Source organism: Oncorhynchus clarkii, chromosome 24, assembly GCF_045791955.1.
Source record: "Oncorhynchus clarkii lewisi isolate Uvic-CL-2024 chromosome 24, UVic_Ocla_1.0, whole genome shotgun sequence".
Lineage (NCBI taxonomy): Eukaryota > Metazoa > Chordata > Actinopteri > Salmoniformes > Salmonidae > Oncorhynchus > Oncorhynchus clarkii.
The window spans coordinates 10,938,637-10,960,988 of record NC_092170.1 but is presented as its reverse complement, the minus strand read 5'-3'; the positions used below and the strand labels follow the sequence as shown (position 1 = coordinate 10,960,988).

Here is a 22,352-nt window from a genome sequence, read left to right as displayed (position 1 = left end):
ACTTGCTTGGGCCAAGAAGCATGAGCAATGGACATTAGACCGGTGGAAATCTGTCCTTTGGTCTGATGAGCCCAAATATGAGATTTTTGGTTCCAACCGCCGTGTCTTTGTGAGATGCAGAGTTGGTGAACGGATGATCTCTGCATGTGTGGTTCCCACCGTCAAGCATGGAGTAGGAGGTGTGGGGGTGTTTTGCTGGTGCCATTGTCAGTGATTTATTTAGAATTCAAGGCACACTTAACCAGCATGGCTACCACAGCATTCTGCAGCGATACATTATCCCATCTGGTTTGCGCTTAGTGGGACTGTCATTTGTTTTTCAACAGGACAATGACCCAACACACCTACAGGTTGTGTAAGGGCTGTTAGACCAAGTAGGAGAGTGATGGAGTGCTACATCAGATGACCTGGCCTCCACAATCACCCGACCTCAACCAAATTGAGATGGTTTGAGATGAGTTGGACCGCAGAGTGAAGGAAAAGCAGCCAGCAAGTGCTCAGCATATGTGGGATCTCCAGGTGAAGCTGGTTGAGAGAATGCCAAGAGTGTGCAAAGCTGTCATCAAGGCAAATGGTGGCTACTTTGAAGAATCTCAAATATATTTTGATTTGTTTAACACTTTTTTGGTTACTACATGATTCCGTATGTGTTATTTCATATTTTTGATGTCTTCACTATTATTCTTCAATGTAGAAAATAGCAAAAAAATAAGAAAAGCTCTTGAATGAGTAGCTGTGTTCAAATTTTTGACTGGTACTGCATGTCTGAAGGAAATGCAACATTTTACTGAGATACAAAAACATTACTGAGAGATCATGTATGGTGTTGTTTGTAACAGTAACTTCTGACTCCTGTATCTCCCTTACCATCTCAGTACTCACCCTCTTTGACAGAGACGAAGGAGAAGACCGCACACAACAACAGAGTGATAGCATGCATGACAAGTATCTGTTTATTCCTGTCAGTCTCTGATGGTGTCTGACTAAAAATATATGTCTACATGCTACTAAGTAGTTATCTTATTTGATGAGTCCATTAACAAACCCCAGCGAACACAAAAGCATGGATTGAGTAATGTTTTCTCAGAACTGGGTGAGTTCACTTTACATTTACATTTATTACACATTTATAACATTATTATTCATGTGTTGTGATCTTTATTTTAACTGTAATATTTTACTTCGAGACTCAAATAGCCTCTGATATTTAGAAATCGTTGCATCGTCTACCGAGTCAGTAATGAAGGGGACGACTATGAATGGGAAGGAGAAATGTGGGTTGTAAAACAAAAACTTAAATCTGACTGCAAATCCTTTTAACGCAGTTCCACTACACGGTCCCAACTTCACCCCAAGTTAGGGCCATGCTGACAATACACTGTATGATTTGCAAATTACTCCGTTTGTGCTTGCCAATGTTTAGTGTGTGTGTTAGTGTGTGAGAAACATTTTAGGAGATTAGATGGTCATTATGTGTATCATGGAGAATTTTCTCTGAGTGGCCCCTACACCTCACTCCACCCAACCCCCCTCCTGCCCCAGAGCTCAGTCCTCTCAGCTGACTCGGCTTTGTGGAACACTGTGAAGGGAGTTCTATGCGTCTTTTATAACAAATTACTCACCCTCAACAAAACAAGAACAGACTGCACATCTGCCTACCTCACACACACAGACACGCCGTGACTTAATAAAGTGATAAAAGGAGAAGCGGACTATAAACACTTGGGGCACTTTCACTGGATTTTAAACCTGAAATTGGTGGACTAAATATTTTGTTCTTGTGGGATTCTTTTACATTGTGGATGTATATAGACATAGATTTTTGGTATTCGTAACAAAATGATGACTTTTTTTATCTGTCACATTGAGCTTTCCTGCTGAAATGTTTCAAAGTCACCTTTTCTCCTTTCACATTTCAACAAACATGTTGTTGATGAGCTCTTAACAACAACACTTGACTACACTGGAGTAGGTCTTAGGATGTGGGTGCTCAATGTTTCCCTGGAAGACTGAAACTGAACTTTAACCAAAGATGACAGACCTCACTGAAGTATCTGTTTACTCCTCGGACATTTACAAGGTGAGGACAGCGATAGCTTGTGTGGGCCTGGAATTTTGGTTCCAATTTTTGATAGCAACTTTGCATTCATGGTGGAAAGTTACTTGGCGTTCCATGTTATACCAGTTGTCTTTGCTTTTCACAGAATGTTTTCTGCAACCCTGCGTTTGAGCTTGATGGTGAGCGTGAGGAGAAAGTGGAAGGATTCAGTTCTGCCAGTACTGCCATGGCCCTAGAGCCAGTAAAGAGCCCAGCTACAATCAGTGAGTCTGACAACCTAGTTTCCCTGTTCCATAACATCACACCGGAGTTGGATACGCAACAAGATTGGTTGATTCAGATGCCAAGACCTATTCAATTTGATCTAGCTGTTGTATTACACCATTGGAAAGTGGAAACAAAGATTCTAGGAGGGATAGGAAGGTTCTAACTGAAAGTTAAATAATAAAAATAAAATATTTAGGGGGTCGATCAAAATTTTTGTAAATATATACAGTACCAGTCAAATGTTTAGACACACCTACTCATTCAAGGGTTTTCATTATTACATTGTAGAATAATAGTGAAAACATCAAAACTATGAAATAACACATGTAGTAACCAAAAAAGTGTTAAACAAATCAAAATATATTTATATTTGCTTTGATGACAGCTTTGCACACTCTTGGCATTCTCTCAACCAGCTTCACCTGGAATGGTTTTCCAACAGTCTTGAAGTGCTGAGCACTTGTTGGCTGCTTTTCCTTCACTCTGCGGTCCAACTCATCCCAAAACATCTCAATAAGGTTGAGGTCGAGTGATGGTGGAGGCCAAGTCATCTGATGCAGCACTCCATCACTCTCCTTCTTGGTCAAATAGCCGTTACACAGGCTGGTGGTGTTTTGGGTCATTGTCCTGTTGAAAAACAAATGATAGTCTCATTAAGCGCAAACCAGATGGGATGGTGTATCGCTGCAGAAATCTGTGGTTGCCATGCTGGTTATGTGTGCCTTGAATTCTAAATAAATCACTGACAGTGTAACCAGCAAAGCACCCCCACACTATAACACCTCCTCCTCCATGCTTCACGGTGGGAACCACACATCAGAGATCATCCGTTCACCTACTCTATGTCTCACAAAGACACGGCGGTTGGTACCAAAAATCTCAAATTTGGGCTCATCAGACCAAAGGACAGATTTCCACCTGTCTAATGTCCATTGCTCGTGTTCTTGGCCCAAGCAAGTCCCTTCTTCTTATTGGTGTCCTTTAGTAGTGGTTTCTTTGCAGCAATTTGACCATGAAGGTCTGATTCACACAGTCTCCTCTGAACTGTTGATGTTGAGATGTGTCTGTTACTTGAACTCTGTGAAGCATTTATTTGGGCTGCAATTTCTGAGGCTGGTAACTCTAATGGACTTATCCTCTGCAGCAGAGGTAACTCTGGGTCTTCCTTTCCTGTGGCAGTCCTCATGAGATCCAGTTTCATGATATTGCTTGATGGTTTTTGCGACTGCAATTAAAGAAACTTTTAAAGTTCTTGAAATGTCCTGTATTGACTGACCTTCATGTCTTAAATTAATGATGGAATGCTGTTCCTATTTGCTTATTTGAGCTGTTCTTGCCATAATATAGAGTTGATATTTGACCAAATAGGGCTATCTTCTGTATACCAACCCTACCTTGTCACAACACAACTGATTGGCTCAAACGAATTATGATTTTTTTAAATTCCACAAAATAACTTTTAACAAGGCACACCTGTTAATTGAAATGCATTCCAGGTGACTACCTCATGAAGCTGGCTGAGAGAATGCCAAGAGTGTGCAAAGCTGTCATCAAGGCAAAGGGTGGCTACTTTGAAGAATCTAAAATCTAAAATATGATTTGATTTGTTTAACACTTTTTACCATATGTGTTATTTCATATTTTTGATGTTTTCACTATTATTCTACAATGTAGAAAATCGTAAAAATAAATAAAAACCCTGGAATGAGTAGGTGTGTCCAAATCTTTGACTGGTACTGTATATACAGTGCCTTCGGAAAGTATTCAGACCCCTTGATTTTTTTCCACATTTCTTAGGTCACAGCCTTATTCTAAAATTAATTAAATCGTTTTTTTCCCTCATCAATGTAAACACAATACCCTATAATGACAAAGCAAAAACAGGTTTTTGACATTTTTGCTAATATATTAAAAATTAAAAAACTGAAATATCACACAGTATTCAGACCCTTTACCCAGTACTTTGCTGAAGCACCTTTGGCAGCGATTACAGCCTTGAGTCTTCTTGGGTATGATTCTACAAGCTTGGCATACCTGTATTTGGGGAGTTTCTCCCATTCTTCTTTGCAGATCATCTCAAGCTCTGTCAGGTTGGATGGGGAGCATTGCTTCACAGCTATTTTCAGGTCTCTCCAGAGATGTTTGATCGTGTTCAAGTCCGGGCTCTGGCTGGGCCAGTCAAGTTCATTCAGAGACTTGTCCCGAAGCCACTCCTAAGTTGTCTTGGCTGTGTGCTTAGGGTTATCCCCACAGCATGATGCTGCCACCACCATGCTTCACCGTAGGGATGGTGCTAGGCTTCCACCAGACATTCCGCTTGGCATTCAGGCCAAAGAGTTCAATCTTGGTTTCATCAGACCAGAGAATTGTGTTTCTCATGGTCTGAGAGTCTTTAGCTGCCTTTTGACAAACTCCAAGCGGGCTGCCATGTGCCTTTTACTGAGGAGTGGCTTCCGTCTGGCCACTCTACCATAAATGCCTGATTGGTGGAGTGCTGCAGAGATGGTTGTCCTTCTGGAAACTTCTCCCATCTCCACAGAGGACTCTAAAGCTCTGTCAGAGTGACCATCATGTTATTGGTCACCTGCCTGACCAAGGCCCTTCTCCCATCATTGCTCAGTTTGGCCATTTAAGAATGATGCAATATATATGGCACAGCTGTCACTTTTTTGGTCCTTAAATTAAACTGGTATCTTTTTTATTTATCACAATTTAGGTCTTTAATGCAGGGCCGACAGACAAGTTCCTTACTTTTTCCCCCTTCCACTTGCCCCTTCCATTTTTGCGGTACAACTTAAAGTTTCCTCAACCACCCATGTCTTTCCTCCCTGTGTGTGTGTGTGCGTGTGTGTGTGTCCCAGTCCGAGGTGTGTTCAGTGTGTGTGTGATGCGTCTGCGGGGCCCGTGGTGTAGCTGGGGGGCCGTGGTGGTCTCTGTTGCAGCTGTGCTCCTGGTAGCAGCTCTGGGCCTGGCACTGGTGCTCATCTTCACACGTGAGTGCGGGGGGGGGGGGGGGGGGCAGTGGGAGGAGTGGTACCACACAGATACTATAAATCCATGTCATTCTATGGGTGGAACAGTGGGACCTCTGATCCTCAACAGAAAGTGTTCACTGAGCATGGTGTACATACATTTCACTCATCTCTCAAAAAATCTGGAAGGACCCTAATGAAAAAAATCTCAATCTCATAGACACCTACATAATTATGGACACAATATCCTTATTTAAACTAGCATTGCCAATTCATACACTATATGGTCCCTTGAGCATGGAATGGCAGTGCAGTACTTGTGCACATCACAAGCTTGTGCCATTCACTAATGTCCTCTTACTCTATCTCCCACTGGGTTCTTCACAACACAGAGCTAAAGGGGCAGAGTGTGGATGGGGAAGTGGTGTCGACCAATCCCCTGGACTTGTTGACTGGAGATGGACTGCCTCGTGATCTACCCACAACCTCCACCAACCACAGTCAGAGGGACATTACAGTGGCCCCACAGCCAGTCAGATACCCTACCCCTGAAACTAGTGAGTATTTTTCTACTACAATTGTATCCATAAAAATAGAATAAGTAGTTATATTCCAATGATTGTACCTTACAGATATGTACTTACTTACAGATACATACAATACAATAATAATACAGTAATACACTACCCTGTACTTCTCTCACTGTTTGTCTGTCTCAGGTTGTGGGGGTGTATTGACAGCCTCAGAGGGCAGCTTTAGCTCCCCCAACCACCCTGGATCGTATCCCCCAGACTCGCTGTGTGTCTGGGTGATACGGGCGCACCCTCCATCCCTGGTCCAGATCCATGTGTCCTCTCTGACCATAGAAGGACCATCCCCCTGCCTCTTTGACTGGCTGGAGGTTCAGGAGGAGACGGAGCAGCCTTCTGTTGTCACCAGGTGGGTCAAACATACTGTATCTAAACTTGTTCAAGGTGGAAGATGCCTCTAATCACAGATCCAGGATCAGATTAACATAAGTGACTAAGGGCATGTTTTACACACTTCTGAACCTAATGCATGACAGCCTCTTGAAAAATCATACTCTTCATGACACACTGTGGCAACTAGGTGGCATACAAGTTCTGTATAGATGGCAACTCTGCCTACTTTCTGGCCCTGAATATTTTGCGGTTCTGCTGTTGAGGGATTTTAGGTGAAGAATAAAGATGCATTATGATTTCCTTTTGTGGCTGACATTTTAAAAGTGAACGTTATCTCCACTCTAGGTTCTGCGGCAACGTGGCACCCCCTACTGTGAACACCAACAGCAGCACTGTGTGGGTGACCTTCCGCTCTGACGGGAGCATCGGAGGCAGTGGCTTTATCGCCCAGTACCACGCCATCACACTTGAACAGAGTGAGTACGGGGTCAGAGGTAGAATCAACAGACACTGAATTGATCTTTGCTTCTGGAAACATGTATTTTCACAGTACATTAACATATACCATCAGCAATGTGTGTGTCTGTTCTCAGAGAGCTGCTCCAGGGAGGAGTTTATGTGTGACCACGGGCGCTGCATCCTGCCTGTGTCAGTGTGTGACGGTCAGCCCAACTGTCATGACCTCTCTGATGAGGCCAACTGCAGCCACAAGCACAAAGGTAAGAACAGGGTGTACAGCACAGTACACACTCAGCATCATAGTGAGTCATCTGCATACATACAGCAGCTCATAGCAAAATAATGCAAAATGGTAGTCTCCTAAGTCTCGCTCATCACAAAGTCGTGAGGAAGCCTGGTAATCAATTCTAGAAAAAAGGGCAATCGTTTGCTTATCTATGCGAAACTAAACATCACCGTTTTTTGCTATGTTGTTGAACAGAGTGTGGGGGCCAAAAGACTGGACTCTACGGCTACCTGGCGAGTCCAAACCACCCAAAGCCTTACCCTCAACAACAGGTACCTACCTACACCTGATCTAGTAAACCGTCACCAACATGCATCATATCTAATTGACATACCCAGCCATATACCCAGAATAGACTTCATGAAATCCTACCATGGTAAAGTATGTTTAATCTACTCTTATTTCTCTGTCAGTTGTGCACATGGCAGATCTCTGTGGAGGAGGGTCATGTGATCAGGCTGAGTTTCCATAACTTCAGTCTGGAGACTCAGGACGTGTGTGAGTTTGACTATGTAGAGGTGCGTGACAGTGCTGATACCGGGGCCGGCAGAGTACTCGGACGGTAAGACCTATTATAATAGCTTCCCAATGTTTTTATTTCATACACTACCAATGAATTAGTTCAGAAGGGTTGAAAAAAGGAATGCTCAAAGCAAGTACATCTAGGCAAATGAAATGTTCTAAAATCAAGCGTAGGTGTTGTATGACAGACAGTATGTGACATGAATACAGAACCAGTCAAAAGTCATTCAAGGGTTTTTCTTTATTTGTACAATTTTTTTTTTACTGTTTTCTAAGTCATCAAAACTATGAAATAACATGCAGAATCATGTATTAACCAAAAAAGTATTAAATCAATCAAAATATACTTTATATTTGAGATTCTTCAAAGTAGCCACTCTTTGCCTTGATGACAGCTTTGCACACTCTTGGCATTCTCTCAACCAGCTTCATGAGGTAGTCACCTGGAATGGATTTCAACTAACATGTGTGCCTTGTTAACAGTTAATTTGTGGAATTTTGTTTGAGCCAATCAGTTGTGTTGTGACAAGGTAGAGGTGGTATACAGAAGATAGCCCTATTTGGTAAAAGACCAAGTCCATATTATGGCAAGAACAGCTCAAATACGCAAAGAGAAATGACAGTCCATCATTACTTTAAGAGATGAAGGTCAGTTGATATGGAAAATTTCAAGAACTTTGAAAGTGTCTTCAAGTGAAGTCGCAAAAACCATCAAGCCTTATGATGAAACTTGCTCTCATGAGTCCAAATTTGAGATTTATGGTTCCAACAACCGTGTATTTGTGAGATGCAGAGTAGGTGAACGGATGATCTCTGCATATGTGGTTCCCACCATGAAGCATGGAGGAGGAGGTGTGATGGAGTGGGGGGGCTTTTCTGGTGACACTGTCAGTGATTTATTTAGAATTCAAGGCACACTTAACCAGCATGGCTACCACAGTATTCTGCAGTGATACGCAATCCCATCTGGTTAGCGCTTATAAGGACTATCATTTGTTTTTCAACAGGACAATATATTTTGATTTGTTTAACACTTTGTTGGCTACTACATGACATATGTGTTATTTCATAGTTTTGATGTCTTTTTGATTATTATTCTATAATGCAGAAAATAGTAAAAATAAAGAAAACCCTTGAATGTGTAGGTGTGGCTATCTTTTGACTGGTACTGTATGTGTACCATAAAACATTCACAACAGTAACAGCACTCTTCCTTGATAAGACAGTGTAGCCTGTAGTAGGCTAGCCTGTGGTGGGGACACCTACGGTTGTGAAACAGAACATGGTCACAAACAGATCTGGGACCAGGCCAATTGTACCCTACTGTACAACAGCTTGTAACACAGTACTACTGTTAATGTACCACAACCAGCACTAGTGTTCCTTCTCTATCCTGTCCCAGGTACTGTGGCACCAGCCTGCCTCCTGAGCTGACCTCCTCTGGGCCTCAGATAACCGTGGTATTTGTGGCTGACGAGGGTGTGGCAGACAGTGGCTTCAACGCGTCCTACCAGGCCATCTCCCTCTCTGAGAGTGAGCCCCCCCCCCCCACACACACACACACACACCGGTGGTGTTCAGTAGGACAGACCGTAGCAAAAAGTTTAGCAACAGGACCATCCTTGTTTCACTCTGTTTCAAAACGTTTCCTCCTTACTGAACATGACCCAGATCGGTCTCCCTGTATCTAGTCTGTTATGCTCTTGTAAACGTAGAAAATACGCCAATTTATTAAAACATCTAAAAGTGGTTTAGTTAAAGGAATTACACTGGAAATACGAGAAGTGTATCACCTGTTTACTTGTTTGGGACAGGAACATGCAGTCCTACTCAGTTTGCCTGCAGTAGTGGAGAGTGCCTGCACCAGGAGTGGCTGTGTGATGGCTGGACTGACTGTGCAGACGGGACAGATGAGCACAACTGTGACAACTCGACCTATCCCACTTTCAGTGAGCCAACAATACACAAGACACCCATCATATTGGTTTGATTCCTACAGCAATAACACAACTGCTACGCTTTCAAGTAGAATTACTCCATTATGACAGATTAGTAATGTTTTCTGTATTTGTATCATACCTCTCCCCCAGGCTTGTCCTGTGAGCCCATCGAGGTGGAGATGTGTCAGGGCCTGAGCTACAATCACACCTCCTTCCCCAACATTTGGCTGTCCATCGCTGACCAGAGAGAGGCAGCCACGCTGCTCCGTCAGTACATGGTGAGAACGCACACCTGGCCTGTCAACACACAACCACACAGAACAATATACATTTTTCTTTAATGTGTTTTTAGTTAACTTGAACATTGTTTGTAACATAATATAGGTGCATAGCAGTAGAGGCTGCTGAGGGGAGGATGACTCATAATAATGGCCAGAATGGAATCAAACACATGGTGTTCATGTGTTTGATACCATTCCATTCAAGCCATTCCAGACATTATTATGAGTCGCCCTCCCGTCAGCAGCCTCCACTGGTGCATAGCAATATGTTGTTTCATCCACGATAAACCAACTACACACTGAATAAGACCCTAAAAGGGATGTCCAGACCTCCTTTAAGTGTTTGATTCTGATGGAGGTAGATACTGTACAGCCACTCTATAACTCTCTCCTCTGTGGTTTGTGGTTATTACCAGGTGCTGATGGAGCTGGCGTGTTTCCAGCCCCTGCGCAGGCTGGTGTGTGGGATGTTCATGCCCCACTGCAGCCCTCAGGGTGGGGTGCTGCAGCCCTGCCGGTCAGTGTGCTCCTGGGCAGCGCAGCAGTGTAGTCAGGCCCTGGACGTCTTCACCTTCAGCTGGCCCTTCAACTGCCACCTGCTACCTGACTCCCAAGACCCTATGGAGTGCTCCAGCCCTTGAAGTATAGCACCTGCCCCATTCATTTGCTACAGTAGAACCATAGTTATGAGATGAATCCAACACAGGACTATAAGAACTCTTAAGAATACCATCAAAGCTCCAATCTTTTCAAGGAGTCTTGCAGTCTCACTTGGACACTGATCATCATCTAAGAACCTTTACATGCAAAAATAATCACAATGTTGCACTTCTGCAGACGCTATGGTTCTAGCCTTGTACAGCATAATACAGATGTATGGAACAGAACCGGTTGGAATTAACATGGGAATAGAAAATAAATGTACATACTAATAAAAACAATGCTGATTTTGACATACTGTAGCTCGATGTTTTGCAAATGTGTGTGATTGAACCATACATTTTTTGTGTAATGAATTTGACCGAGACAATACCTGTATGTTTCAAAAAAGGATAGAATCGTAACACATTTTTATTGCATTTTCTGACACACCGAAAGATGGTGCCTTACCTTCATACAGTTAGTGAATGAATGAACTGTAAAGATTTTACCTTTCCAGGGAGAACCTCAGATTATGTCAGTATGACAAAATACAGTGACATTACAATCCAAAGTGGTTTTGACATGGAAGTTGATTGTTCCTTACCTACCTGATATCTCATTTATTCAATATATCACTTCTGACATGTATGCTTACAGTATATGGGATACATTGATTATAAGAAGTCCTCAATTGATACATAAGCCCCAATGATCAATTTCACATATGAAACAAATAATTCAATTATTCCGTAATCACACTTACACTATACAAAAAAACAGTAGTGATGGCTGCAATGATTGGTTGTCATGGCGGCGTGATGAGTTTGAGCGTGTGTTCGAGGGCCACAGCAGTGAGGCCCCACACGCGGTGCTTCCCGTTGCGGAACACGGGCAGGGTGTATCCGTAGCGCTCACCGGTACGGAAGTGGGTGTATCCCTGATTCTGGGGACTGCATACGTGGGAGAGCGACAGGGTGAAAATCTCTTCTACCTGAGAGAGAATGAGAAATGTCATTTTAACGCCATGTTAGTTGGCATTCGTGTTAGTTCAGCCAAAAGGCAAACAGAGTCCTTGTAACTGTACCTCGGCAGGATTTGGCTTGAACGACAGCGCCTCCAGGGGGCCGAGGTTGGCCAGTACAGGGGCTATCATCATTCCAGACTGAGAGAAAATGTGCAATGATTAAGATAAGCGGCAGATCAACAATTTACATAATGAAGACATACTCATATTAAGAAATGTTTCACTGAAAGAATACTACAGCATCTCAACTGTTCTAGCGCAGAGGGGAGCTACTAGGTGTGTGTCAGTGCGTCACATAGAGATGAATGGGGATCATGAGGGATTATGGTTAGGGTTAAGGTCCTCACCATATCCCGGATTGGTTTCAGCACGCCCCACACTTGGTTTGTTGCCACAATGATGCCCAGTTCCTCACAAGCTTCTCTCAGGGCGGTGTCCACAACGTCCTTGTCCGAGGGGTCACGCTTGCCTCCTGCAAAACTGGACATTCACACAGCACTTTGTCAATTTCCAGCCTTCTATACAACTTCATACATTCATTTATAAGACAATGTTTTTCTCAAAACACACTAACAAAGTTGTCATTTTCAGAGTTGTTAAGTTATGTCATGACATCATATGTCAAACATTAAATAGCCCAAAAGCAGTGGGAATGGTGCAGGAGTCTGTGGTTACCTGACGTCGCCCTTGTGTCTGCCCTTCAGTGCTGTGGATCTGAGGGTGAACAGGAAGGCGGGCTCTCCCTCCACAGAGCAAAGAGAGACCAGCACAGACGCCCACTTCCACTGGGCCTCACTGGGCCCCCTTTCCCCCCGGACGTCTTTCTCATACAGAGCCACATTAGGCTCCAGGCTCTGCCGGCAGCGCGCCTCGTTTACCAGCGAAAGGCACTCCCTCAGGGCACCCTCAGGGCCGGAGGCAGAAGACTGGTGCAGGCCTTGGCTCTGGAGTGAAAGGAGTCGCTGGGGATCCACAGTCCACTGTTTGGGTGTGGACACAAGCAGTCTGTGAAAAATGTCCTTGTGAATCTTGCCACTTTGAACAGGACTGTAACTATTACTTTTAACACTGAATGTGATGTTGACCTTCACCTCAGCAGACAAACATTGGCTACCATTGTCAGTTTGCCTCCTTTGTAGAAGGCACTTACGGTCGCTAGAACATTCGGTGGCTTTGGAATTGTCCAAATGTTCCAATGAAGTGGTTTTCCAAGGGTCACATGCTACTATCACCGGCAGTCGTGGTGTATGTTTCAAAGAGACAAAGCTAGAGTCCTGAGACAATTGAGGTCGGTTGGGAGGGGTGGCTTTTTGTAAGGGGTGTTGAGGTGCGGTGTTAAGGAGACAGCTTTCACAACCAGAGGTGCTTCTGCTAACAAGGTGTGAAGAGATGGCTGATGAGAGGGGCACTGCCTCCTCCCCTCCATCCCCCTGACAGAGACTTCTCCCTGCTTTGGGTCCATTCCCCCTCTGACAGGCGTGTTCAGGCAGGGCAGGCACGCGGGGGTCTCTGACAGACAGCAGCAGTAGGGTTCTGACAGGGCATGTCAAGGCCAGAATTTGTGGACTCCTGAACATTCTTGAAAATAGAGATGAGACAAAATAATAATTTCCTTTGCTCCACTATACAAGGCTCATTGGTTAACTTATGTCAATAAAAAAAAGTAAGCCTATTTTGACATGAGTGCAGTACAAATAAATAGGTTGTCCTCACTCTTCCCTGCAGCAGTGATTCTCAAACCGCTCCTCTGGGACCTCCCGCAGTTCCATGCATTTCCAAAGCAAGTACACCTGATTACACCTTGACAATTAATCAAGCCCTTAATTAATTTAAGTGAATCAGGTGTGCTAACGTTACTTCTGAACAACACAATTTTGACACGTCTGGGGGTCCCCGAAGTGAGGTTTGAGAATAACTATTTCAAAGTACTGCATTTGTTATATATAATATAAATAAGTGTGACATGGGTCATTTTCCTGATTGCACATTATGTAATCTGTAGCTAACATTGTGCAACAACGCTGCAAATTCAAGTTGCTGTCAGCAAGCAAGCTAACGTTAGCTGCTAGCCCAATGCATAATCTGGCAAATGGCCAGCTAGTTTGACAACCAACACTATTCAACGTTACCTTTCTTAGAATTCAGCTACTTAAAAAATGGTTTAAAGTTAACATTAGCTATTACCGAAGTTGTCAAACAAATCCGATTCTCGTCATTGGTGGCTAGCTAGATATAGCTAACGTTATAGCTAGCTGGTTAGGCAATGTTCCCTAGCTGTCAAACACATTTTGCTAGCCGGTTAGCAAATGTTATCAAGTTTTTTTATTTTATCATGCAACTAGTACGAAAAAAATAAAGTTAGTCACATCTCAAAAGGATCCCAATCTTATTCCAGGTCCAGTAAGAAACGGAGGTTAATGAATCGCCCGGTTCTTCTCCCAACAACCTCTCTAAACAACAATATAAATATTGCATAGCGGTAGACGCCTCCCCTTGGACATCTATAGTAGCTAGCTACTGCGCCAGTACCAAATATGTCCCTGAAAAAGCTTAATGTCATCACTTGCCCTCACGAGGTGAAACGATATCAACCATTTAGAGATGCCATACCACAAATAATATAAGGCCTGTCAAACCATGAATTATTATACATTTATGTGAAGTTATTATTTACAAAAGAAAATATCTAGGAGTTTACTCATTTCTTATTTGAAGCAGGGCAATTCCACGGTGACAATTTCTTAGATTTTTCACAAAAAATTTATACCAAACAAAAACCATAGATTGTTATGTTCAACAAATCACACAGCTCTAATCACAATGACAACTTTGATCAATTTTACACGGAATATTTTACAAAACAACATTTACTGGAAGAACTGGGCAGATGCAGTTTGGTAACAGAATTTCTGTAAACTCTCCCTCAGTTTTTTACATTTGTGACCACGTTTTACAAAAACTCTTAACTCATTTGTTTCCAACTTTTCCCAGACTTTCCACTATGCAAATCTTATGTCATTAGTATGGCATAATCCGATCACGTAATTCATATTATTTTTATGTGTGTGTGTAAACACAAAAGTTAGTGGATTTGGCTATTTCAGTCACACCCTTTGCTGACAGGTGTATACAATTGAGCATACAGCTATGCAATCTCCATAGACAAACATTGGCAGTAGAATGGCCTTACTGAAGAGCTCAGTGACTTTCAACGTCATAGTATGACACTTTTCCAAGTCAGTTTGTCAGATTTTGCCCTGCTAGAGCTGCCCCGGTCAACTGTAAGTGCTGTTATTGTGAAGTGGAAACCTCTAGGAGCATTAATGGCTCAGCAGCGAAATGGTAGGCCACACAAGCTCACAGAACGGGACCGCCTGTCCTCTGTTTAAACACTCACTACAGAGTTAAACTGCCTCTACAAGCAACATAAGCACTATAACTATAATTATAACACAGCCCACCTATAATTTAGCCCAAACAACTACCTCTTTCCCAACTTTATTTATTTATTTTGCTTCTTTGCACCCCATTATTTTTATTTCTACTTTGCACATTCTTCCATTGCAAATCTACCATTCCAGTGTTTTACTTGCTATATTGTATTTACTTTGCCACCATGGCCTTTTTTTTTGCCTTTACCTCCCTTATCTCACCTCATTTGCTCACATTGTATATAGACTTGTTTCTACTGTATTATTGACTGTATGTTTGTTTTACAACGACAGAGTTACACATGGAGTATGTGTCGAACTGCTTTGTTTATCTTGGCCAGGTCGCAATTGTAAATGAGAACTTGTTCTCAACTTGCCTACCTGGTTAAATAAAGGTAAAATAAAAATAAATAACTGTATTCGCCAGGCGAACCCTACCTGCCCAGTGCCAACTGTGAAGTTTGGTGGAGGAGGAATAAATGGTCGGTCTGGGGCTGTTTTTCATGGTTCAGTCTAGGCCCCATAGTTCCTGTGAAGGGAAATCTTAACACTACAGCATACAATGACATTCATAATTTATTTGATCATTCAGCAAGTTTCCCTATCAGCATCCAGACCAAAATCATTGTGAATAGGCTTGGAAGTTCTTTCAAAGAGATGACCCGCTGAAATAAAATGGTGATTCAATCAAATGTATTTATAAAGCCATTTTTTTTTACATCAGATGTCAAAGTGCTTATACAGTAACCCATCCTAAAACCCCAAAGGGCAAGCAATGCAGATGTAGAAATACAGTGGCTAGGGGGAAAAAACCTAGGAAGAAACCTAGAGGAACCAGGCTCTGAGGGGTGGCCAGTGCTCTTCTGGCTGTGCTGGGTGGAGATTATAGGCGTACGTGGCCATTAAGGCATCTTTAAGATGTTCCAAAGTTCATAGATGACCAGCAGGGTCAAATAATAATCACAGTGGTTGTAAAGGGTGCAACAGGTCAGCACCTCAGGAGTAAATGTCAACTGGCTTTTCAAAGCCAAGCATTCCGAGGTCTGGACAGCAGGAGAGAGAGGGAGCAAGAGAGCGGGTTGAAAACAGCAGGTCCAGGACAGGATGGCACGTCTGGTGAACAGGTCAGGGTTCCATAGCCGCAGGGAGAACAGTTGAAACTGGAGTAGCAGCATGAACAGGTGGACTGGGGACGAGGACAGCCAGGAGTCGTCAGGCCAGGTGGTCCGAGGCATGATGGGTACGCACAAGTCCATGTAATGCTTTGTAGGTTAGCAGCAAAACCTTGAAATCAGCCCTAGCCTTAACAGGAAGCCAATGTAAAGATTAGCACTGGAGTAATATTATCCATTTTGGGGGGACATTTTTCAAGATTCCTGCAGCCGTATTTAGCGTAAACTAAAGTTTTAGTAAGTGTTTATCTGGGAAGATGGAGAGTAGAACATTGTAGTAGTCTAATCTAGAAGTAACAAAAGCATGGATGAGCTTTTCTGCATAATTTTTGGACAAAAAGTTAGATTTTTGCAATGTTACGAAGATGGAAAAAAGCTGCCCTTTCTTGATATGTTTGTCAAAATAGAGATCATTGTCCAGAGTAATGCAGAGATCCTTCAGTTTTATTTGAGACAGCTGTACAACCATAAAATTAATTTTCAGATCAAACAGCAGATGTCTTTGTTCCTTGGGACCTAGAACTCTAGTATCTTTGTTTTGTCCGAGTTTAAAAGTAAAACATTTGCCACTATCCACTTCCTTATGTCTGAAACACGCAGGCTTCCGGGTTAGTCAATTTTGGGGCTTCACCATTGAAATGTACAGCTGTGTGTCGTCCGCATAGCAGTGAAAGTTGGCAATGTTTTTCCCAATGACATCACCAAGATGTAGAATATATAGGGAAACAATAGTGGTCCTAAAACGGAACCTTGAGGAACACAAACATCATTGCTTTGTCAGAGGACAAACCATCCACCGAGACAAACTATCTTTCCGACAGATGAGATCTAAACCAGGCAAGAACTTGTCCTTGTAGACCTGTTAGGGTTTCCAATCTCCACAAAAGGATGTGGTGACCGATGGTGTCAAAAGCGGCACTAAGGTCTAGGAGCACGAGGACAGATGCAGAGCCTTGGTCTGACACCATTAAAAGGCAATTTACCACCTTCACGAGTGCGGTCTCGGTACTATGATGTGGTCTAAAACGAGACTAGCGTGTTTCGCATACATTATTTGTCTTCAGGAAGACAGTGAGTTGCTGCTTTAAAATAAATTGAATGGGAGGAAATTCGAAATAGGCTGATTAGTTAAACAATCTAAAAATCTGGGTCAAGGTTTGGCTTTTTCAGGAGAGGCTTTATTACTGCCACTTAGTGAGTTTGGGACACATTCAGAGGATAGGGAGCCGTTTATTACGTTCAGTATAGGAGGGCCAAGCAGAAGAAGTAGCTCTTTCAGTAGTTTAGTTGGAATAGGGTCCAGTAGGCAGCTGGAAGGTTTGAAGGCCATGACTATTTTTGTGAATGTGTCAAAATACAGGATAAAAAAACTTGAGTGTCTCCAATGATCCTAGTTCCTGGAGGTTTTGGAGAAATAAGCATATTCAAAAAGGAGTGAGTCACTGCTGAAGTGAAGGCGATCCTCACTTGGGGAATGCTGCTTTTTAGTTAGCTGTGTAACCATATTAAAAATAAATTGGATTGTTTTTATTCTCCTCAACCAGCTTGGAAAAGTAGGCTAATCGAGCACCAGTAAGGGCGCTTCGTTATTTCACGGTACTGTCAAATATTTTTAGAACTAAACCAAGATAGACCACAGCCTGTTGTTTAATTGGCAAAACAAGCATGGAGGTGGGCAGAGCTAAGCATGAGCTAGCATGCACATTTTTCCGTTAGGGAACACCTACTCTGTGAAGTGCGCGTGTGCAATAACTCAAGTTGCCTTTGCACTCCATTTTTGAAACTTTGGCGAAGAGTAAAGTTTACAAAACTTAGTCCACTCTGTTCATAACATATATTCTAATTTTGGGAACAGAAAATAATATTGATATCCTAAGTTTTGTCGATGAGAAAATGTGCAGAATGTCAGCCAAAATCCATCTCATTCCATCTTCTCTCTGGCAACTGGGCTTCCTCTCAATACCATTATTTTTGGTATTGAGTGGAAATGCCAAGCCAATGCTTTACATTTATACATCTGGTAAAATATCTCTCACTGTTCTGTCTGTGGTCTTTCCAAGCTAGTCGGAATACATAGTTTGTTGGAACGCCATTTCCGTTCCAATTTTCTGGAGGATTGCTTCAGGGCTCGGGTATTTTCTGTCTACCAGGAAGCTCATTTCTTGTGACACAATGTTTTTGTTTTGTTTTTAGAGGTGCGACTGCATCTAGGGTATCACGCTAGGTTAAGTTTGTTGATAAGTTTATGTTGATAGATAAGATGAGAGCACCCCTCCAGCTTGGATGGAGTCCATCACTCCTCATCAGGCCAGGCTTGGTCCTGTTTGTGTGGGGATCCAAGAGAGGGACAGTTATCTACAAATTCTATCTTTTGGGAGGGGCAGCAATTGAGTTGTGCAAGTCTGCTGTAGAGCTCATCATCACCCCCCCCCCCCCCCCCCCCCCAAACTGGGAGGGGGCCAGAGACAATTACTCGATGCCAACACATCTTTCTTGTCTAAGTTACACTCAAGTTATGTTGCGCTTGGTGGCCTCTGACAGTTTCATTCTAACATCGTTGGTGCAGATGTGGATAACAATACCCCTGCACCAGCTACACTCGCCAGTTTTAGCCTCAGCCAGCACCAATTTCAGATTAGCCTTTACGTCGGTAGCCCTGCCCACTGGGAAATAATGTATGATAGCTGGATGATTCTTTTTAATTATAAACTGGGTGGTTCGAGCCCTGAATGCTGATTGGCTGACAGCTGTGGTATATCACACACCACGAGTATGAAAACACATTTATTTTTACTGCTCTAATTACGTTGGTAACCAGTTAATAATAGCAATAAGGCACCTCTGGGTTTGTGGTATATTGGCCATATACCACATTGCCTAATTGCTTAAGTCTAATATTGCGGGTAATGGAGTCGCCAATGACTAGGATTTTCAATTTATCAGAGCTAATGGTGGGAGGCTTTGGCGGCTCAGACGCCATAATGGGTGGAGAAACCTGAGAAGGCTTGTGCTCTGACTCCGACTTGTTGCTTAGTGGGGAAAACCAGTTGAAAGAGCAACACTGGTTGAGCATGCCAACAGGCTTTCTTTCCAGAAGCATTGAGAAAATTGTACGGCTGAATGGACTGTGCAGGGGGACTAACACAACCTGTATTTACTGGCGGCACAGACGCTGTGTCCTTGCCTTGCATCTGAACGATTGCGTCTGAAGCCGAACATGCAACTCAGCTATCCTCACCATAAGGCGATAGTTCTTCTGTAGAGCGACTGCAATGAGAAGGCATAATGTTATGTCCAGGGTAGAAAAAATGTAAGAAAAATAAATTGAGGACAAAACTAAGACGTTGGTAAACTTGTTAGATAGAGAGTTTGATTAAATAGTTAAGAGTAAAAAACTAAAAAGGTTTGTCAGGTAGCCAAGTAAATCAAATCAAATCAAATGTTATTTGTCACATACACATGGTTAGCAGATGTTAATGTGAGTGTAGCAAAATGCTTGTGCTTCTAGTTCCGACAATGCAGTAATAACCAACAAGTAATCTAACTAACAATTCCAAAACTACTGTCTTATACACAGTGTAAGGGGATAAAGAATATGTACATAAAGATATATGGATGAGTGATGGTACAGAGCAGCATAGGCAAGATACAGTAGATGGTATCGAGTACAGTATATACATATGAGATGAGTATGTAAACAAAGTGGCATAGTTAAAGTGGCTAGTGATACTGTATTACATAAGGATGCAGTAGATGATATAGAGTACAGTATATACGTATACATATGAGATTAATAATGTAGGGTATGTAAACATTATATTAGGTAGCATTGTTTAAAGTGGCTAGTGATATATTTTACATCATTTCCCATCAATTCCCATTATTAAAGTGGCTGGAGTTGAGTCAGTGTGTTGGCATTAGCCACTCAATGTTAGTGGTGGCTGTTTAACATTCTGATGGCCTTGAGATAGAAGCTGTTTTTCAGTCTCTCGGACCCAGCTTTGATGCACCTGTACTGACCTCGCCTTCTGGATGATAGCGGGGTGAACAGGCAGTGGCTCAGGTGGTTGTTGTCCTTGATGATCTTTATGGCCTTCCTGTAACATCGGGTGGTGTAGGTGTCCTGGAGGGCAGGTAGTTTGCCCCCGGTGATGTGTTGTGCAGACCTCACTACCCTCTGGAGAGCCTTACGGTTGTGGGCGGAGCAGTTGCCGTACCAGGCGGTGATACAGCCCGCCAGGATGCTCTCGATTGTGCATCTGTAGAAGTTTGAGTGCTTTTGGTGACAAGCCGAATTTCTTCAGCTGCTGCGCCTTCTTCACGATGCTGTCTGTGTGAGTGGACCAATTCAGTTTGTCTGTGATGTGTATGCCGAGGAACTTAAAACTTACTACCCTCTCCACTACTGTTCCATCGTTGTGGATAGGTGGGTGTTCCCTCTGCTGTTTCCTGAAGTCCACAATCATCTCCTTAGTTTTGTTGACTTTGAGTGAGAGGTTATTTTCCTGACAATACACTCTGAGGACCCTTACCCCCTCCCTGTAGGCCGTCTCGTCGTTGTTGGTAATCAAGCCTACCACTGTTGTGTCGTCCGCAAACTTGATGATTGAGTTGGAGGCGTGCGTGGCCACGCAGTCGTGGGTGAACAGGGAGTACAGGAGAGGGCTCAGAACGCACCCTTGTGGGGCCCCAGTGTTGAGGATCAGCGGGGTGGAGATGTTGTTGCCTACCCTCACCACCTGGGGGCGGCCCGTCAGGAAGTCCAGTACCCAGTTGCACAGGGCGGGGTCGAGACCCAGGGTCTCGAGCTTGATGACGAGCTTGGAGGGTACTATGGTGTTGAATGCCGAGCTGTAGTCGATGAACAGCATTCTCACATAGGTATTCCTCTTGTCCAGATGGGTTAGGGCAGTGTGCAGTGTGGTTGAGATTGCATCGTCTGTGGACCTATTTGGGCGGTAAGCAAATTGGAGTGGGTCTAGGGTGTCAGGTAGGGTGGAGGTGATATGGTCCTTGACTAGTCTCTCAAAGCACTTCATGATGACGGAAGTGAGTGCTACGGGGCGGTAGTCGTTTAGCTCAGTTGCCTTAGCTTTCTTGGGAACAGGAACAATGGTGGCCCTCTTGAAGCATGTGGGAACAGCAGACTGGTATAGGTATTGATTGAATATGTCCGTAAACACACCGGCCAGCTGGTCTGCGCATGCTCTGAAGGCGCGGCTGGGGATGCCGTCTGGGCCTGCAGCCTTGCGAGGGTTAACACGTTTAAATGTTTTACTCACCTTGGCTGCAGTGAAGGAGAGTCTGCATGTTTTCGTTGCAGGCCGTGTCAGTGGCACTGTATTGTCCTCAAAGCGGGCAAAAACGTTATTTAGTCTGCCTGGGAGCAAGACATCCTGGTCCGTGACTGGGCTGGTTTTCTTCTTGTAGTCCGTGATTGACTGTAGACCCTGCCACATACCTCTTGTGTCTGAGCCGTTGAATTGAGATTCTTCTTTGTCTCTATACTGACGCTTAGCTTGTTTGATAGCCTTGCGGAGGGAATAGCTGCACTGTTTGTTTTCGGTCATGTTACCAGTCACCTTGCCCTGATTAAAAGCAGTGGTTCGCGCTTTCAGTTTCACGCGAATGCTGCCATCAATCCACGGTTTCTGGTTAGGGAATGTTTTAATCGTTGCTATGGGAACGACATCTTCAACGCACGTTCTAATGAACTCGCACACCGAATCAGCGTATTCGTCAATGTTGTTATCTGACGCAATACGAAACATATCCCAGTCCACGTGATGGAAGCAGTCTTGGAGTGTGGAATCAGCTTGGTCGGACCAGCGTTGGACAGACCTCAGCGTGGGAGCTTCTTGTTTTAGTTTCTGTCTGTAGGCAGGGATCAGCAAAATGGAGTCGTGGTCAGCTTTTCCGAAAGGAGGGCGGGGCAGGGCCTTATATGTAGCAACAAACAGTACGGAGACAATGCGGAAGTGCTTTGCATCACCAGTCATGTGAACTCGATTAAATGTATCAAAGATGGAATTTTTTCCCGTAATGAGGCCAGTGTCTGAATTAATTGGTTGTGGCCGAGAGGTGAAAGTAGAACCCTTCAGGGATTTGACAGTTTTCCAGAATTTAGCTGGGTTCCCATTACAATCCGAAAGAGCGGTTACATAAAAATCCACAATCGTATTGAAGACATCTGCAAAAAAGCTCAAAGCTAAATCAGGTTCAGGGATAGCTGAAATGCAATCAAGGTCACTAAATTGTGCTACTGCGTTTTGTGTAACTTATTTAACTTATCGTTTACATAATGTTGCTGCTACCGTCTCTTATGACCAAAAATAACTTCAGAACAGCGATTACTCACCGCGGACTGGAAGAAA

At 43.4% G+C, this 22,352-nt stretch overlaps 2 protein-coding genes across 6 annotated transcripts; one reads left to right on the top strand and one right to left on the bottom strand.

Moving 5' to 3' along the window:
• The first annotated feature begins 984 nt into the window (after positions 1-984).
• Positions 985-10,515, top strand: LOC139383050 (membrane frizzled-related protein). Of its 2 annotated transcripts, XM_071127350.1 has the most exons (14): positions 985-1,093; positions 1,939-2,080; positions 2,205-2,322; positions 5,188-5,319; positions 5,691-5,855; positions 6,018-6,237; positions 6,567-6,697; positions 6,815-6,940; positions 7,162-7,238; positions 7,380-7,528; positions 8,891-9,021; positions 9,303-9,437; positions 9,579-9,706; positions 10,126-10,515. In XM_071127350.1, the coding sequence occupies exons 2-14, from the start codon at positions 2,033-2,035 to the stop codon at positions 10,348-10,350; spliced, it is 1,785 nt and encodes a 594-aa protein (XP_070983451.1). In that variant the 5' UTR covers positions 985-1,093; positions 1,939-2,032; the 3' UTR covers positions 10,351-10,515. The 2 variants fall into 2 exon arrangements, with proteins under 2 accessions (XP_070983451.1, XP_070983449.1); XM_071127348.1 differs by lacking the exon at positions 985-1,093 and having other exon boundaries at positions 1,893-2,080.
• Positions 10,516-10,745: 230 nt separating this feature from the next.
• LOC139383051 (uncharacterized) lies at positions 10,746-13,902 on the bottom strand. 4 transcript variants are annotated; one of them, XM_071127352.1, is made up of 5 exons: positions 13,742-13,902; positions 12,051-12,953; positions 11,723-11,855; positions 11,436-11,513; positions 10,746-11,342 (listed from the first exon to the last, which is right to left on the bottom strand). In XM_071127352.1, the coding sequence occupies exons 2-5, from the start codon at positions 12,950-12,952 to the stop codon at positions 11,157-11,159; spliced, it is 1,299 nt and encodes a 432-aa protein (XP_070983453.1). In that variant the 5' UTR covers position 12,953; positions 13,742-13,902; the 3' UTR covers positions 10,746-11,156. The 4 variants fall into 4 exon arrangements, with proteins under 4 accessions (XP_070983453.1, XP_070983454.1, XP_070983455.1 ...); XM_071127353.1 differs by having other exon boundaries at positions 13,505-13,853; XM_071127354.1 differs by having other exon boundaries at positions 13,560-13,853.
• Between the last annotated feature and the right edge of the window lie 8,450 nt (positions 13,903-22,352).

What these genes read in the sequence shown, in the direction of transcription:
- LOC139383050 (XM_071127350.1), top strand. Translation starts at nt 2,033, where the DNA reads ATGACAGACCTCACTGAAGTATCTGTTTACTCCTCGGACATTTACAAG. An exon ending in CGCCATCACACTTGAACAGA is followed by an intron (nt 6,698 to 6,814) that starts GTGAGTACGGGG and finishes GTCTGTTCTCAG; the next exon opens with AGAGCTGCTCCAGGGAGGAG. An exon ending in CTCGACCTATCCCACTTTCA is followed by an intron (nt 9,438 to 9,578) that starts GTGAGCCAACAA and finishes CCTCTCCCCCAG; the next exon opens with GCTTGTCCTGTGAGCCCATC.
- LOC139383051 (XM_071127351.1), bottom strand. Translation starts at nt 13,144, where the DNA reads ATGGAACTGCGGGAGGTCCCAGAGGAGCGGTTTGAGAATCACTGCTGC. An exon ending in AGACACAAGGGCGACGTCAG is followed by an intron (nt 11,856 to 12,050) that starts GTAACCACAGAC and finishes GTGAATGTCCAG; the next exon opens with TTTTGCAGGAGGCAAGCGTG. An exon ending in TCAAGCCAAATCCTGCCGAG is followed by an intron (nt 11,343 to 11,435) that starts GTACAGTTACAA and finishes ATTCTCTCTCAG; the next exon opens with GTAGAAGAGATTTTCACCCT.